Source organism: Acinonyx jubatus, chromosome C2 (genome assembly GCF_027475565.1).
Source record: "Acinonyx jubatus isolate Ajub_Pintada_27869175 chromosome C2, VMU_Ajub_asm_v1.0, whole genome shotgun sequence".
NCBI classification, from domain to species: Eukaryota; Metazoa; Chordata; class Mammalia; order Carnivora; family Felidae; genus Acinonyx; species Acinonyx jubatus.
The window spans coordinates 125,983,952-126,001,827 of NC_069384.1; the positions used below are offsets into that span (position 1 = coordinate 125,983,952).

General features: G+C 52.7%; 1 protein-coding gene across 3 annotated transcripts in view; it reads right to left on the reverse strand.

Moving 5' to 3' along the window:
* EPHB1 (EPH receptor B1) overlaps window positions 1-17,876 on the reverse strand; it is a 476,611-nt gene that overhangs the window by 292,986 nt on the left and 165,749 nt on the right. For 2 of the 3 annotated variants that reach the window (XM_053221422.1, XM_027061797.2), the window contains exon 2: window positions 1,914-1,978. In XM_053221422.1, coding sequence (XP_053077397.1) covers window positions 1,914-1,970 — 57 coding nt within the window. In that variant the 5' untranslated portion in view covers window positions 1,971-1,978. Of the gene's footprint in view, window positions 1-1,913; window positions 1,979-14,564; window positions 16,547-17,876 lie in introns of those variants that run through there. The other variant, XM_027061798.2, reaches the window with a different exon arrangement.

Here is a 17,876-nt window from a genome sequence, read left to right on the forward strand (position 1 = left end):
TGGGAAGGCAAGCACAGAGCAGCCCGGCAGCTGCTGTCTCTAAAGGGCATCACTTGACTTTGAGTATTTTCCTAAAGGACAATCTTCCTTGGGAAAGGAGAGCAGAAGTTTAAAGAACACAGGTGTACAAAAATCACAGGGAAAATTCACCATAAATCATGTTGATACTTTGTGAAAGCACAGGCCTTCAAACAATAACGTAATTTGTAAAAGAGTGGCAGGTTCTTAATATCCAGCAACATGAAGAGGTGCTGCCTCACAGGCTTTGTATAAAGTCCCTTGTAGAAGTAGAGGAGTTTCCCTAGTTACCCACAGTGCACCCAGCAGGACTGGGACTTGGTCCGCGTGGGCAGGACTGGCCCCTGCTCTGGGCCCTGCTTTGGAAAACACCAACCCGTGGTAATCCTTGCCTTCCTGCTCCAAGGCAGGATGCTTGCTCCCGGGGGGGGGGGGGAGGGGGGGGGGTGTTTCTCCAAATGCTGGGATAGAGTGGGGACAGTGAGAGCCGGGGAGGATGCACAGCCTGCTGGGACCTGAATGGCTATTTCATACTGACCCTACAGTAAAAGTGGGTGAAAGGCCTGGTCATGATACATACCACAGGGTGTAGAGTGGCCCTGGGGTAGAGGCCACCAAAGGCAGGGAAGGAGACAGGAGGCGTGGGCAGCCCCACCCCAGCTGACTTGGCTCCCTGCTGGGATGAAGAGCCCACTCCTTCCCCGGCCCCTCTCCTTTGGTGATCAGTCACTCGTGCCAGGCTCCTGAACGTCATCTCCCCTCCTCCATCTTCCGTTCCATCCTCCTGCAGTCCATCCATTGCCAGGGCTGCCAATGCTTCTTCCTTTGCTTTGCTCCAACTGCCCTCTAAGTATCCCATTTTCATCCCACTCTTCCCACCCACCGAAGACAGCTAGAAGAGCCTAATACATGCTTTCTCTCAACTGTTCCCTACCATCCTGTCAGCAAGTCAGGCCATGTTATTCTCCTGCCCAGGATCTGTCCACTACCTACAGGATAAAATCCATTATGCTTCCTCAGCATGGCAGGCATAGTCCTCTGCCATCAGACCCAGTTCCAACCCACACCCCAGCCCCATCTCAGCCCTGTCCACACCCTGCCATGTTCCATAAACACAGACTCTCCTGTCTCATGTCTTTTCATGGCCCCGTGCCTCCAGTCAATTATTTCCCTTACTTGGAATATCTCTGCAGACTCTCTAACCTGTCAAACTCCTACTCACTCTGCAAACCCCAACTAGCATGCATCTTCTCTGCAAAGGCTCCTGTGTCCCTGCCAAGTTCCTCATCCCAAGTTCTGGGCCACACCTGCCTGTTGATTACTCCACTGCCACAAAGAAGAGATGTACTTCTGCCTGTTTATGAACTTGGCAGTCCCCACACCCATGGAGGCCACGAGGTCCTCAGAGCTCTTCCATTCTTGTGGCTACAGGGTCTGGCCAAGGACATGAACACTGAACAAATGAATCAAGAATATCTCTCAAAGGCAAGCTCCAGGTGAAAGAGAGCTTCAGCCCTTCTGACTTCCAGTTCCTCGTGCCCTTGCCTCTTGGCAGCCCTGTGGGCATCACAGATCTCTGATCTACCCCAGCGCCATTGGCCTGAGTGCTCAGCTCTTGGCAGCCACTGCCCCTTTCCCACACAGGCACAGCCCTAGTCACCTGGGAGCCAGCTTCCTGAAGGACTGTGTCAGGAGATGGTCTGCATCATCTTACCAGGGAGCAGCTCAGGCCAAAGATCTTCAGTGCTGCCTCTTTGTGGATGGGCAGAGGACACAGCCACTTACACCTACATTCCCCCCACAAAGGTCCTGCTGTAGGCAGGCTCTGTTCCCCCAGCCATCCCATAGGCCCTAGACTGCACAGCAGGATTGAAGGATGGATGGTTGACACTCACCCCTGACGCAGGATTGGCTGTCCAGCCCAGCTCTGCGGTAGCCGTTCTGGTGTCCATTAAGGTTTCTGTGGGTAAAAAGAAAAAATCTGATGAGTCAGAAGGATTTCTAGGCAGTGGCCCTTATGTTCATAAGGTTACTTATAACTGTAAATGTCTGTATTAGGAGCCTTGGGCCCTCTGTGAAGCCTAAGGCTCAGAGAAGGGAAGTCTGTCAGATGCCACAGCTTACGTATCCTGATGCTACATTCATTGGTCTCTCCCTGAAAGACTGAAAGCCCCCTGTGTGGGATGAAGTCATTTGTCCACCCACTTTATCCCCAGACACGGCTTCTTCCCACTGTACTCGTCCACAGGCTCTTCAAGGGCCATGCCAACTCAGTGGCCAATTTACTTCCTTCTTGGCCTTCCTGAGCCATGTCTTTCTGCCATCTTCCTCCCCACTGGGTTGCGTTTCCAACCTCGTCTGTCTGCACCCATTTCTCCCCACCACTCTCCTACACCTCCCTTTCAGGCATCCAAGTTGACACCCTTGGATGATCTCCCATAAATTCCCCTGGCCCCCAACCACCCTCCCAAGACTCAGCCTCCCTGCAGGCCCCTTTGACCCTGGACCCAGATACATGTCACCCCCTTCTCCAAGACTCTACAAGGGGCTCACACAAATGCACCTGTCATGTCCCTGCAACCTGCTTCCTGTTCACCTATCCTTGTGGCCAGTAAGAGAAAGAGACACCGTGGCTCCAGCTGTGAGCTCCTGGGAGCCGCTGCAGCAGCTCCAGTGCACACACCAAGATCATCAGGCACAGAGTGACCACAGACTTACTATTTATGAGAACTGTTTTCTGGCAGATAGCAGTAAAGTGTCCTGAAAACAAGGCGCCTTTTTCTTTTTTTCTCATCAGTCCATTATTGACTACTGTCAGCCCCTACTTCTCAATGGAAACTACTTCCCAAAAGCCTGATCATGAGCTCCTGATCAGCAAAGCCAAAATCCTCTTTGGGTGTTTTTTCAGCAGTTTTATTGAGGTAGAAATGACGTACAATAAACTGCATGTAGCTAAGGCATACAATTTGGTAAGTTCTGACATATATTTACACAGGGAACCATCACCACAATCAAGATAATAAACATATCTATCATTCCAGAAGTGCCCTTGTCCCTTTGTAAACCTTCCTTCCCTCCATCCCTGCCCCACCCTATCACTGTCCCTAGGCAATGACTGATTTTCCTTTTTATAGATTAACTGGCATTCTCTAGAATTTTATGTAAATGGAATCATATAGCATATACTATTTTTTAATCTGGCTTCTTTCACTTAGCATAACTATTTTAGACTGATCATGTTGTGGGGACACCTGGGTGGCTCAGTCGGTTGAGCATCTGGCTCTTGATTTTGGGTCAGGTCATGATCTCATGGGCCGTGAGTTTGAGAACCGCAACAGCCTCTGCACTGACAGTGTGGAACCTTCATGGGATTCTCTGTCTCTCTCTCTCTTTCTGCCCCTCCCCTGCTCTGTCTCTCTCAAAAATATATAAGTAAAACTTTTTTTAAAAAGACTGATTATGTTGTGTACATCAGCAGTCCATCCCTTTTTATTGCCGAGTAATATTCTACTGTATAGTCACACTGAGTCTGCCTACTCATTCACCTGTTGTTTCCAGTTTGGGGCTATACATCAGAGTGTATGAGCATTCCAGTTCCTCCACATCCTCATCAACTTGCCATTGTGGGTCATTTCTAATTTGGGCCATTTTCATAAGTATGTAGCAGTAGCTCATTGTGGTTTTAATTTTCATTTCCTTAATGATGAACGACGTTAAACATCCTTTCATGTGCCTAGTTGCCATTGGCATATCTTATTTAGTGAAGTGTGTTCAATATTTTACGATTTTTTACTTTCCTATTACTGAATTTGGAGAGTTCTTTATATATTCTGGATGCAAGTCCTCTATCAGATATATGCTTTGTAAATATTTTCTCCTACTCTGCAGTTTGTATGTTCTTTCTTTTAACAGTGTGTTTCAAAAAGCAGAAGTTGTAAATTTTCATGAAATCCAGCTTATCAATGTTTTATTTTATGGTTGGGTGTCATACTGAGAAATCTTTGCCTAACCCAAGGTCACAAAGATTTTTTTCTCCTACCTGGGTATGTGATCTACTTGGACTTAATTTTTGCATAAGGTGCAAGGTGAATCAAACGTACAACTGTTTTTGTCATGTGGATGTCCAGTAGTTGCAGAGGGGCACCTTTTTAAATTCACACCATGGTGCTGGTCAGGCTGGTGGAAGTGTCTCATCCACCTGGGTTTCCCGGGACATGTATCAGAGGAATAGGCCCAGTGCATTAGGTGCTCAACCAACAGAGGAGGGGGAAATAAACATCAGCTGTTTTGGCTTCCCCCTCCTCAGTTTCCTTTTTTTCCTGAACGCTCCTATGCCCCATGTGAACAGCCATTCTGTGTTCACTGCTTTAGGCAGGAGATGGGAGATATGAATGCAGAATGTACAGTTACAAAATGGTGGGCCCCTCAAGAAACAGAAGGACTCCTGGCATAAGCCAAAGGTTTGGGAAGCAATCCCCCTATGGGCAGGTGGGAGGAATGAAAATCGAAGTGATAAGTGAGGGGTAGTGTTGGTTGAGAAAACGGGTTCTCTATGCTCTTGTCTCCTGGTATCCAATCCCAGAGAAGGGATGGTAGGAGTCTGTGGAGGGGACAGGGCCTTGGACATGCAGCATTCATTCCAGTGTGGGATGCAGCAGTTGAGTGACCCACCAGGCTGACATGGCATGGACAGAGCAGAGGGAGCCTTAGGTCCCATCAGGACTAATGGAGGGGACCCAGAACAACCCAGTGGTGACCTGCATGGACTATAGGCAAGGGTCACATGGGGTGTGGGGTGTCTCGATGGGTGCCAGTGTGGACAGGAGCTAACAGAGGCATTGAGGCAGCTTCCTCCACAACTTGGCACCATACAGCCTACGTGTAACCTAAATTACATTTCTGCCACCCCAGGGGAATGGGGGCTCAAACAGCAAATCAAGGGGATAAAGTAAATAAAGCTGTATTTTCTCGCCCGTCCGAGCTTCGGTTTGCATTGAGAGTCATACCGTGCATATCTGAAGGAAGGCAAGCACTGGAAGAGACTTCTTAAGTTTGTTTTTTCCTCCAATTCTTCTGGCAGCTGGGGAGGCCGGTCCCTTCCAGAAGCAACCCTCCCTCTCCCCCTCATCTCCACTTCACAGCACTAATAATGATCATGACACACCAAATTTACATAACACACTTCTCAGAAGGCACTCCATGAGGCTCTGGAGAAATTCATCTCTATGATTCCAATGGCTCTGCCAGGTGGCCCTGAACAGGGGCCAGTGAACCCATTTGACAGAGTTGGAGACCATGGCACATAAAGGTGCAGTACTTTCTGCAAGGCCACCCACCCTCCCACCCTGACGCTATAGCTTCAAATCTCAGGGTGCTCCCTACCAGGCTGATCTGGGCTTCCAGGGGCTCTACTGTGGCTCTGGGGTAAGGGTGGGGGCCTTGCTCATAAACCCAAGAAGCCACAACAGCCCCCAGAATCATGCATCACCCAGCCTTAACTTCAGGATCGAGGTGAAGTAGTGATGGACAGGCAGAGGATGCAGGCAGCAAGGGAAACCGAGTCCAGAATCAAAAATAAGAATTAGCCTCATTCCTAAAGCTTCCAAGGACTAGTGTGTTCTGTTAGTCCCATTAATATAATCTAAGGCTTCATTTTATTCATAGTCGCCTGCTCAAGGGCTATAATTGAAACTATTTCTAAATAATGTTTTCCATCCACCCTACTGGACAGAAGTTGCAGCAAGAGGAATCCATTTCCCTGCATCCTGCCCGCCGTGGAGACAGAAGACCACAAAACCATAAACCATCCACTCGATATGATTAAGGGCAGTTTCTTTTCTGGCACAGAGCGCTCCTGATTATGGCATTACATTCTGGTGGGGGCTGAATAAAAGTGATTTGAGGAGGTTTACATCTCCCTGGAGAGGAAAAGAGCACTCATTTGCATTTATAAAGCATATTGAGAGCTCTGGCAGAAAGTTATGGTGGAAGCACAATTAAATATTTACCATCACTTCTGCTCTCAAACAGTGGCGTGGGGACCAACCAGCTGGAGGTGCATGTGTTGCTGTCAGATCTGATGCCTACAGGGGATGCAACTCTGGAACTCACACCCACCGCCTGGCCTCTGCCCTCTGGGAGCGTGTCCTCACTGCCCACGGCAGGGAGGAATGCTGGAGAGGGGAAGAGGCGGTGATGCTGTAGGCGGACTGAGTCGGGATCCCACCTCCACGACTCGCTCTCTGTCCCATTCTCTCCCTCCTTTCTCTTTCTTTCCTTCCCTCTCCCCCACATCCCTCGCTCCGTCATCACTCCTTCCTTCTTCATCTGCAGAATGGGGCTAGAGTTTTCCAATACACAGGACTGGGGGGCGGGGAGTGGGGAGGTAGGGGGAGATAAAGCACTGCAAATCATATGCTATTGTTATTATTGTCACTTAATCACTCCAAGCTGCAGTTTCCTTCGCTAGGCAAAAACCCTAAAGGTGCTATCTGTAAGACACCTATAAGAGATCTGTAAGACTTAACGATATTAAATATCTAATAATATCTTGTCTACCTTCTTCCTTGCACTATTGTAAAGACCAAGGAGGAACACGTTGAGGATACAGCAGCAAATCAGAGAGGTGGGTGCCCTGGAAAGACTCGTGATCTAGTCCAGGGACGGACAAGAAGCAAAAAATTACACTTGGCATCCTATTCTGGCCGAGGCCATGAGAAGGAGACAGAAATTCAAGGGAATGGATGGGGTTCTTCTGCACATGGGGAATGAGTGGGCCCATCCCAACAGGGAGAATGAGAGACTCACGCTGCGTGGAGGCAAAAGGAAATGCTGTGGTCTCCTGGACAGTGGTGAGCGGTGGTGGGGAGGAGAGGATGGAGAGCTCCACCTGGCCCTTGGGACAGAGATGATGGAGTGACTCCCCAGGGGCAACAAGGGCAGTGGCAGAAACAGGTGGATGGGAACCAAGTGGGAGCCACCCCAAACATACAAGAGGGTGAGGAAGACTGAGCAAGAGGAGAGGGGAGGCCATGAAGGGAGACAGAAGGGGGCCTCTGGCAAGAGCTGGCTGGACTGGCAAGAACCCGAGAACCCAGGCACATGAGAAGCCTGGCAGAGAGACCCCAGTTTCCCAAGGAACAATCTCCTTGAAGTGGCTTCAATACAGAAACCCTCAGGGTGCCCCCTCCAACTGTGGGGGCCAGTGCCCAGAGGTCCGGGTGAAGGGCCAGGTCAGAACCCCCTGCAAGGAGGAAGAGGCGGCTGCTGCCTGGCTCTGCAGGCGGCTCCCGTCTCTGTCTGGATTGGCACCTCGGGATGTATTGACATTTGGGATGAATTAGATACCCATCATGATGAAAGAGAGATAAATAAACCCTCTCCTTACAGCTCTGCCATTCTTTTTGGAGAGACATTAATCAGACATTCAGCTGAAAATATTTACAACGTCCTTCCGTGGTGGTAACAATATACGACAACATATACAGATGGAATCGGGGTTTCCAGGCCGTCTCGGAGCAGTGCCTTGTGTGCATCCGATAAGGCGAGTCTGTGGACCTTCCAAGCAGAGGAGGGCCAGCACAACCATGCAGTCATTGCCCTGGGCTGCCCTCCAGGGCCCACAGAACTGCTGAAGCTAGAAGCCACACCTGGTGTAGTTGCAAGAAGCAAGCTGTTATTATATCAATGCACTGAGTCGAGGGGCAGCTCACTGCAGCCCCAACTCCCTCCCTGAGCCTTCACGAGGGCTCAGGATGGTTGGAAGAGGTCTGAAACAGGGTGGTATGAAGCGACTCCAGTTTCCTTTCAGCAAAGGCTGTCTGAGCCACTCCCGCAGGCAGAATGAGCTTTGTTCAGGCGTTAGAGACAGAACAGGGGACAGACAGACATCCCACCCCTCAGGGAGCTTGCAGGCAAGTAGGAAAACAGAAATTAATCAAATAACCATGCAGGTAAATCTGCATTTACAGCTTCTGAATGGCAGGAAAGGGGAATCCCAAGGAGAGTTGTGAGCAGTGAATAAAATGACAGGGGTACTGGAGCCTGGCACACATCTGGCACTTCCTCCTTCCTTCCCCATCCCCTAGCTGATGCAAGCACAGGGATCACCACCCCATATACTTACACCTACACACACACACACACACACACACACACACACACACACATACCTACCCTAAGACTGAGTTCATACTGCCAGGAATAGTCTGTGTATCACACAGTCACCCCCACTCCCACATCTTGAGTGTGGAGGGACCAGAATGTGCCAGGCACCTCTGACCACGGCGAGGCCCTCTGCCTTTCCGGGGAGGCCCGTGCTACCCTCCAGACCTGGACTCAGCAAGTAGTCTGAGCACCCCCTGGAGCTCACACCCCCCAGCCACCACCTCAGGCTCCTGTGGTGCTCCCACCCTGGCCCTGCTCCGTCCATCACAGCAGCCTGCCAAGGACTCAGCCTGGCCTCCCTGCAGAGTCCTTTGTAGCTCTTTTCCCCGACCTTCCTCAGGGCTGTGTCCTGCCTCCACGTGCTGTGCTCACCGGGCAAGCCAGCCTGTTGTCACAGAATTTCTGAACGATGCCCCCGTGGCTCCCCTCTCAATCCTCAGTCTTTGAGACAGGGTCCCAGAACCAACAGAGTCTAACCCCCAGCTTCACACCACAACCATACCTCCTGCTGCCAATTCAGGCCAGCCTCCCTGTAATCTCATCCCTACGCCTCTGGCCTCAGACTCGGTCTCAAGCTGCTTCCTTGGACCAGGGGAGAGAGAGGCTTTGCTGGCTCTGGGTTTGGGGTAAAGTGGTTGAGTATGAACTGTTGAGGACACCAACCAGCCTCAAGGGCCCACATTCTGGCACAACCGGCCCGGGCTCTGCACAGATACAAAAGGTTAGTTAAAGCAAGAAAGCATTCTAAGGAAGACTTTCACATCCCATCCCATGTGTCCAGCCCATGTAAATCTCTCCATGTCTCCTCTTGTGCACACGGTTCCTGCCCAAACTTTCCTGCCACCCTTCCCTGGAGCCCAGGAGAGAAGCCTCAGAGGCATTTAGCTTCAATTCCCTGTTCCCCCCGAGTCTCACCAGATCATTCGCCACACCACGGGGACTCTTTCTCTTCAGCACCTTCTGCAGCACTGATCTGTACACCTCTTTCATTCTCGGCAACCTCTCTGATCCGGGGCTTCGCCCCTGAACACTGGGACCACAGCAACCGCCTCCTCAACGAAGTCTCAGCAGAAGCTCCCATCCCAGCCATCTGGTGCCAATGTAAATGGTTTGGAAGCAATATGGCCACACTAAGCAAAACGCTCAGTCAACTCTGGAGTCCTGGGTTACCAACTGACAAGCAAAGCAAATCTCTTCTGAGTGTCAAAGCCTGATCTTCACAGGTAGAGGCATTCCCGCCTGCATCCATGAGCCAGCCAGCCCAGGCCGAGAGAGACTCTGCACATCATTAATGATACCCATTGGACTAACACTTCTTTACTCTCTTTGCCAAGTGTAAAATGCTAGGTAAGAGAAGCTATGATTAGAGAAGTCTTCACTGTTGGATGTGTCGTAGTGGCCAGTGGGGACGAGAGACAAGACCGAGTAAACAGATGAGCTGGTCCTACCCATCTGCTGACTGACGGACTGAATGAGTCAGAACAGGCATTTAAATGATAAATACAAACTGTGAAATTTGCTCTTTTAAGGAATGCACAGATCAGTGCAGTACCCCCACCCCACCCCCAACCGGCAACACACACCTTTCTCTTTCTGTTCCAAGGTGCAATCAATTACCGTAAACAGAAGGAAGGTGAGGCACAGCACAGCAGTGTGCCTCAAGGAGTTGGGACAGGTCTCCATCTGTGCTTGGTCCACACAGGGCACAGCCCGAGAACAAGCATGAGGCCCAGAGCCCCGCTTCTGATTTCCCTCCCTCCAAGGGCACTGCCGAGGCTCACAGGGCAACAGACCAGAGCATGGGGACGGGACATGAGCTGTTCAGTTGTGGAGCCGGATCGGGCTGGAGATAAGCCTCACATGGGCTGCCTTCTCTGCCCAGCCTGGCCTCAGACTTGGTATATGGCTCGAGAGAAATTTCCTCTCTTCTCTGGCCTCAGAGGGTCGCTTCTGGCTCCTAATTCTTAGAGTGGTCTCTAAGAAACATGGCCAAACACCAAAGGGAAACTCTGCCTCCTGAATCCCCAGGTTTGGCTTGGTCCTCTGGTGACTTAGCCGTGCATACACTTGTACCTCGCAAATGCTTTTTGCTAATAAAACACGGAAATTGCTTTAGGAGACATATTCGTTTCCTAGGGCTGCAACAAAGTACCACAACCTGGGTGGCCTGAAACAGACTTGTATTATCTCAGTTCTGGAAGCTCAACGTCCAAAATCAGGGAGTCATGAGGGCCATGCCCCCTCTGTAACCTGTAGGGGAGAATCCTTCCTAGCTTCTGGTGGTATCCTGGCAAACTTTGGTGCTCCCTGGCTTGCAGCTGCATCATATGTCTGTTTTTGCGGCGCATACTGTTCCCCGTGTGTCTCTGTCTTCATGTGACTCTCTCACAAGGACACCAGTCATGTTAGATTAGGGGCCCATCCCATTTCAACATGACTTCATCTTAACCAACTATATCCACAATAACCCTATTTCCAAATAACATCACAATGTGAGAGTGCTGGGCATTAGGACTTCCACACACCTTTCTTTTGGCAGAGGGGAGGGGCACAGTGTAATCTGTAACAGAAGGGTAAGATGCCAGGAAATAAAGCTGTAAGCTTTCCTCTAACAAATAATCGGGTCCCGCATGGGAAGCTTGGCAAATACAGACACAGACAAGGCCGGTGTCTCCTTCAGACATCCTTTCTAACAGGTAAGAGACAGTCTTCATTTGCTCTCCTCCAGATCCACTGGCCACCCTTCTCCTTCTCGTTCCATCCCAGAAGGCAGACCTTTAGAGACCTGTATAGGGGCATCAGCCGGGCTCCTCAGCACAGGAGCCAGGAGGGTGCGGGGAGTGCAGGGCTAAGGCACATCCCTGGCTCCTCCCTGCAGAGCGTGCAGAGGCTAGCGGCCCTTTCCTACAGCCTGGGTCTGCTAACAGGGCCCCCACCTTGCCTTCAGGCCACGGGTGGGAAAGGTGCCCCATCGCTACTGGTCTCTAAGTGCTCTGCCATCCTTGGTGCTGTGCTTCCCCCATGCAAACCCTGGTAAACAGCCGCTTCATTCATCTCCCCTCCGCCACCTCTCTGGGCCCCCATGTGTTCCGGCCAGGCCCCTGACGATCCTCAGGGCTCACATTAGTAACCCAGGATAGGCAGCACCGCGTCTCCTGTACCTCTCCCGCCAGGTCCTGCAGCCAGGCACACGGGAGGCAGCCACCTGCAGAGTGGCAGAGTCCTGGTCACATGGGACGGGAATCAGACACACTTGGGTGTGAGTCCCAGCTCCAGCGCTATCCAGTTGTCTGACCTTGAGCAAGGTGCTCAGGCCCCTGCGGCTCATGCTCAGCCATCCACTAAATGAAGATAAGAGCATCCACACCGCATACAAGGTATTTGTGTGGAGCCAATGAGATAGTATTCATACCCGGCACTTCTCCCGGCCACTTGACAAGCTGCTGTTGACCCTCAAACAGCAGTTGTTGTTATGTCCCAAGTTTGGTCCTGGTGTGGAGCAGAGTCTCTCACGGCCCAAGGTCCTCAGCTACACCCATTGGGACTGGGCCGGATGCCTGTCTCCCACCCAAAGGCCCTTCTGAAGGATGGGCTTTGGCTCCACCCGGCCCTGGTGGCCTCAGCTGATGGAGGTGCCACACTAGCTTCTCCTCAGCCACCCCCTGCCCAGTCACAGACAGGCCACTCAGTGCAGCCTCATTCTTCCCACACACACTGTGAACGAGGGATCTGGGGTGGGGCAGGAGCCCGGGCAAGAGCTCACTAAATGACTGTCTGGCCGGCTCCTCCTGAGGACCAGCTGGACCCTGTGTGGCCCCGTCAGGTCTGAAGCAATGGGGAAGGCCAACAAGAAGAAGCCCAAATAGCCAAGTGGTTCCCCACCCACCCCACCTCAGACACACACTGAGGCCCAGGGAAGCAGCACTGGGCTTTCCTGGGTCCAGTGTTCCCTTCAGTGCCCTGGAACTGAGGCAGAGCATGTGAGGCTGGTACTCAAGGCACTCATCACTGGCTCTGCTCTGCATGAAAGGGCCACACCCCAATCCCAGTGCTCCCCATATTGCCTTCCTCTGCACCCTGCTCCCCTCCCCGTGACAGTGCCAGGCAGTGGGCTCCTCTCCCATCTACTATCTCATGAGCCACCAGAGAGGGTTCTCTCTGGGAAGGCCACCAAGAACTTAGGACAAGAGTCTCTCTCTCCTTGCATCCACAGCCCTTGGGAAGGGGGTCAGCAAGCAGCTCCACGACCCTTGGAGGTTTCCCGAAGGGGCGAAGTCCGGGTAGTTCTTCGGAACAAAGGCAGGGTGACAACAGTGTCTGTCCCATTACCCTCCCAGACAACACGCCGCTAGTCTTCCTGAGGTTTCAGATCTGCTGGGCTCACTCTTTACAGTGTCAACAGTATTCTTGTCTAACTGGAGAGGAAGCTCAGTGCTGGGCCCTGCCTGCAGGAGACTGCTGTCATGAAGGTCTGGCCACCAGGACCCTCCATGCACCCCTACACCACCCCCATGCCCCTGCCCAGCCTGCACTCATTCTGTGCTCCCAGGCCCCCCTCACCTTGGCCTCCCCACCCTGAGCATAGCTTCTTGTCTCCACATGGCTCACAGATGGATGGGGGCCCCAGGCATGTTCTCCAACATAGGAGGAGCCCTGCACATGTGAGACTAACACAGGAACAAGGAAACACAGAGACCAGAAGCGTTCCATTTGGGGTACAAAAATCCCAAACAGTCTTTCTTTTGCCAAATTCCTTCTTCTGCCTTCTTTTCCTTCTGTCTCAGTTCCCTTCCCCATTCTGATATCAGTATCCCCTCGTCCTTTAAGATGGCCAGACACCCCTTCAGATCCACGTGTGCCCTTCTTGTGCCTGAAAATATGCCACAGCCAGAGAACCAAGAAGAGAACTGGGGGTCACCACCCCTGGTCAGGAATCTCCAGGCATCTCTGGCATCAAACATTATGGGCCCAAGCCAAACCAGCCAGATCAGGCGAGTGGGAAAAGGCAAAGCAGACTTCTGAGGTTGCCTCCGGCCCAGGCATGACTGCTGACTGCCCTGCCTACTGCCGGGCCATCAGGTGTCCTGGGACCTTTAACCAGACCTACAGCCAATCTGGCTCTCAGGCCCTCACCTCTGCCTAACCCAGATTCCTCCCTGACAACACAGGGCACACCTTTCTCCCCAATCCAGCAGCAGCAAAGACAGAGAGAGAGAGACGCAAGGCACCAGGAGAGAAAAGGAAACCACAAAGGGATGCAGTGGTCTGAGGACATCATTTAAATCAACACCCCCCCACTGATGGTGCAGGCCTGGCCAGGAGCCCAGTGCCGCTCAGTGCTTCACCTCTTTGCGTTTTTGTGAGGGATGTCAAAGAACTACTAAAATCGAGGAGCCTGGCACTTTCCATTCTTCCATCACCATGGGTTCTGATGGAGATGAAATCTGTGCCCCAGCCACTCGGACATACCCATGAGTTGGCATCAGTGGCACACACAAGAAAGAGCTGTGCAGAATAAGCCTGCTGCCTCCTGTCTATCGTGGGCACAGGAAAGAGGGTCTCTCCCTTCTTGGGGGTACAGGCCCCCAGAGGCATCAATCACCCTGGAGAAGAGCAGGGAGGAGAGCCCACATGCCCATGCAAAATGACTCTGCGCCGTCTTGACGAAGGCCAGCGATGGATGGTGGCCCGAGCTCGTTAATCAGAAGGAACACGCTGCCGTCTGCTTCCCCTTCCAGGCCCTCCTGTGCCCTCATCCTGGATTGATCTGTGGCACAGTATGTCTCTGAAGTTGCTGGCACTGGGAACTGACTCTGAAGTACACTGAGAGCAGTCAGAGAAAACCAGGTGCCCCCAGGGGGGAGGACTTAGGGGACGTGCCAGGGGAGGGGCCACCAGTCAGAAAAGGAGGGTGTGGGGCTGGCCAGGCAGGCTCTCATGTTCTCCTGGACACACCCTGGACCAGACTGGGGGTGCTGAGTCTCCAGGAGCCACCAGAACACCCTTAGGGCTGTTCCAAAGCACACCTGCCACCAGGTGCTAACACTTTTTGCCGATATCCTCTTCCAAGTATCCTGTGCGGAGCTGCTGTGCCTCATGCCACCTCTCTCTCTGCACGTGGCCTCATGCCTCCTCACTGCCCACCCCACTCCTACACAGAGGCCTCCCCCTCCCTCTCCAGAGAGCCAGCCTAGCCTAATGCAGCCCCCAGACCCACCACCCAGGTCCCCCTGATTGAATCTATCCTCATCACACCCTAACTGTCCACCCCCCAAACTCCTCCAGCCATGGCCCCTCTCGCCCCCTTCAGGAAGCCTGCCTAACCACCCAGCCTTTACGTTCCTCCTGCCCCTGAAGATATAGCCCACCCCCACTAGCACTTCAGCTTTGTAGGGTCTGTGTTCCATGTCATCTCTGCAGTTTCCTGGCCAGTGTCCTGTGAGCTCCATGACAGCAGGACCAAGTGACATCACTTTCCTCCACAGGTACCTTGCAGATCACCCAGCAGTGGCAATGCACAGCCATTGGAGAGCTGACCCACGGGCCCAGCTGTGTGAACTGGGCCTGGGTTCAAAGGCTGTGGTGGCAAGGCACAGAGGCCTGATCATTCTTCCTTCAGAAGGCTTCCCTTAAGACTCCAGCCACCAAGTCTGCCCCACCCTCACCTTGGTACAGAGCCACCACTCAGTGCAGGGCTCAATCGCTGTCTGCTTTCATCATTTTACCCTGTCCGGAAGGACTGATTCTGAACTACTTGCAAGGTGCTGTCCGTCTAGGTCTAACACTGTCCTGTTGCATCACATGACCACTGTTAACACATAGAGGGTCAAAGGGAGGCAAGCAGTGATGGAAGCAATGGACCACCAAGAGCTGACCCCAGGAGGGGCGTGCCAGGGAATGGCTCAATCTTAGCTGTGAGATCACAGTTCTGGCCTCTCTGAGCTGTGTGGTTGGCGGGGGAGGGGGGGTGTCAATGGGGTGATGCCCAAGGCCTCTCCAGCACCACCCCCTTGAACTCCACGAATGTCTCCTGCCCCCAGGAATGGATCTCTTATCACTCTATTTCTCCTTATCAGGGAGAACCTGTCCAGCCCTGCTTGTCACTAATGCCCCTAAGACCTCTCTCTCACCGCCAAGGTGTCTGGAGAGGGCCCTGGGAAGACTTCTATTTGTTTCCCAATCAATAGCATTGACTGGCTCCTGACATCCAGCATCTCCTGAGATCCCAAATGGTTTCAATGCCACAAATGTTCTCCCTAAGCCTTGAAAAACTCCTGCAGTGCATGCCTTTGTGCAGAAACGTCTCCAGAGGGATTTGAAGCTCCAGGCAAAGTTCCCTTGTTGGCCTGCAAAGCGTCCTGCTGGGTTTTCACAACTGGAGGCAAGTTAGACTGGTGGCCGCAGGGTCCAGCTCCAGCTCTGGTTACGAGCACCTGATCTGCCCTCTGCAGTAGGAAGGGAGGGCAGGGGGAAGTCTGATGCCTGAAACCTCCCAGGGCAGAAGCTGTCACACTCCCACAGCTACCAGGGCTTTGGAACTGGATAAATTCAGCATCACAACCTGGATGTCCCAGGCTTAGGAGAGCACTCTCAATTACAGAGGAGACCTGGGGTCTAGGCCTGGCTCTACCATCAGCATGCGCTATGAGCCTGGATCTCTCTCTCTCTGCCCAGTCCCCCAGGTAGACAGTGGATAAGGTGGATGATCACTCTAGGCTTTTCTGGACTGAGGCTCTTGCCTGGAAGTCACCTCCTCTTCAATGCTGGAAGCTCAAGGCGAGGTTCATTCATCAACTTGGCCTTGCATTTCCCTTCTAGGTTGGGGGAGAGGTTTCCTTGAGAGGGTTGTGCCTCTCATCTCTCTCTCTCTCTCTCTCTCTCTCTCTCTCTCTCTCTCTGTTTTCTGGCCTAAAGAACAGGCTTCGGGAAAAACGACACCTGCAGTTCTTTTCCTTCTGAACTGAGAAAAGATCAAGTCCAGTGGCTTCAGGATCTGGAGCTCTGTTCCATGTTTTCCAGCTCAGACACAATGACTTGCCCAGATTTCCTCTGCCCATTCACAATTTCCTGTCCAGATACATTGGGGATTGGGTCCCAAATCTGGGCATCACTCTCAATTCAGAACCTCTCTGGGTTTAAAAGCTCCAGAAGTTTGGTATGTTCCTCCATCCTAAGCTCAAGCCTCTGATACAGCACCCTCACCAGTTGACCATTCAGTGTCAGTTTACATACCACCCAAGACGAGTCACTCACTACCTTTCCAAGCTGGCCGTTTTCTTGTCAGATTGGTCCAACTGTCAGAAGGCTGGCTCCTTGGGATTTCCTTTCTTTGGGCCTTGTTGTGAGCATGAAAGCCCCTCCCCCCAAAACCAACTTCTTCCCTTTCTCCACGTCAGCCCTTCAGATGATGCGGGGACAGGACCTTCTGAACAGTCTCTTTCCCCCTCACTCTGGTTCCCTCAGCTCTTCTGTCAGCCCCACCACCTCACTGGCACCGTCCTAATGGGACAGCACCCACCACTGAGCTTGAATGCTTTACATGGTCACAGAGGAGCAGCACAGAGGAGGGAAGGGGGCTGTCACCTCCCTGGTGGGCACATCCTACCTCTCATCTCCCTTATGAATCCCACTGAGCATGCCAGGGTCTCCCTAGGAGAAATGTGGCTCCTTAAAGCTCTGAATCCTTCCCCAGGAACACAAGGACCTGACGAGTGGCCCCCTCTTCTGCGTGTGGGTGCTCTTCCTCCTTGCGCTCCCCCTTCCCCTTGGCCCTCTTCCCCCCTTCCCCTCCCTCACCTCTCCTGCCTTCTCCCTCCTTGTTCCCACTCTCCCCTCTCCCTCCTTGTGCCATTGTTGCTGCTTAATAGGGTGTTTCTGGGATGAATAGTGTTTTCAGCCCTGGCTGGGAATACATCCGGCCTTTCCCAGCCCCGCCCTGTCCTCATGGGCACTGGTGGAGTTCTGTGGAGAGCTAGCCCAGACAATGGGCCAGCAGATTCACTTGAGAACTCACAAAAGCCCCACTTCCCTCCGCGCAGTGCAGAGTGACAGGCACAGGGAACAGATCCCCTTCCCTGCATGCAGCCCACGTGGGTTACTGTGAAGGCATGGGGCCCTGTGCAGCAAGGCTGGAGCCCTAGGTCCTCGACCCGGGAAAGCCAGTGACAAGGACCAGCCTCTCTCTAGTCAGAGCTCCCAGAGGCTGGGCAAGCCCTCCCCGCCCCCCGCCCCATGCATTCATTGGGAATATGAGCACCTCCATGCCTGACACGTGGAAGCACCTTGGTGTATTCGCAGAAGGCCCCACATCCTGTGTTTAGAAGAGGAGAGGCGAGGGCTTGCAAAAGGGAAGATGGGATACACAGCTCAGGGCACTATGGGATGGGGGCAGAAATGTGCCCAGGATGTGGGTAAGAGCACTGGGGGCCCATTCAGGTTTGGGTGAATGGGCCAGTGACCGAATCAGCGGGGGAACAAGACACTAACGAGGCTGTCAGCCTACAGTCTTCTCAGGGGAGGAGGCTTATCTGCAATGTATTGGTCCCTAACTCTGTACCAGGAGACCGTGAATTTAAAGGCAGCAACGTGTTGGAGGCCTGGAGAGGGAAGGCCAAGTCCTGGAATGCGGGTGGGGAGAGTGCATAGGCGGTAAGCAGGGACATGAATGGTTATTCTTCAGCCTCCCAAGGACA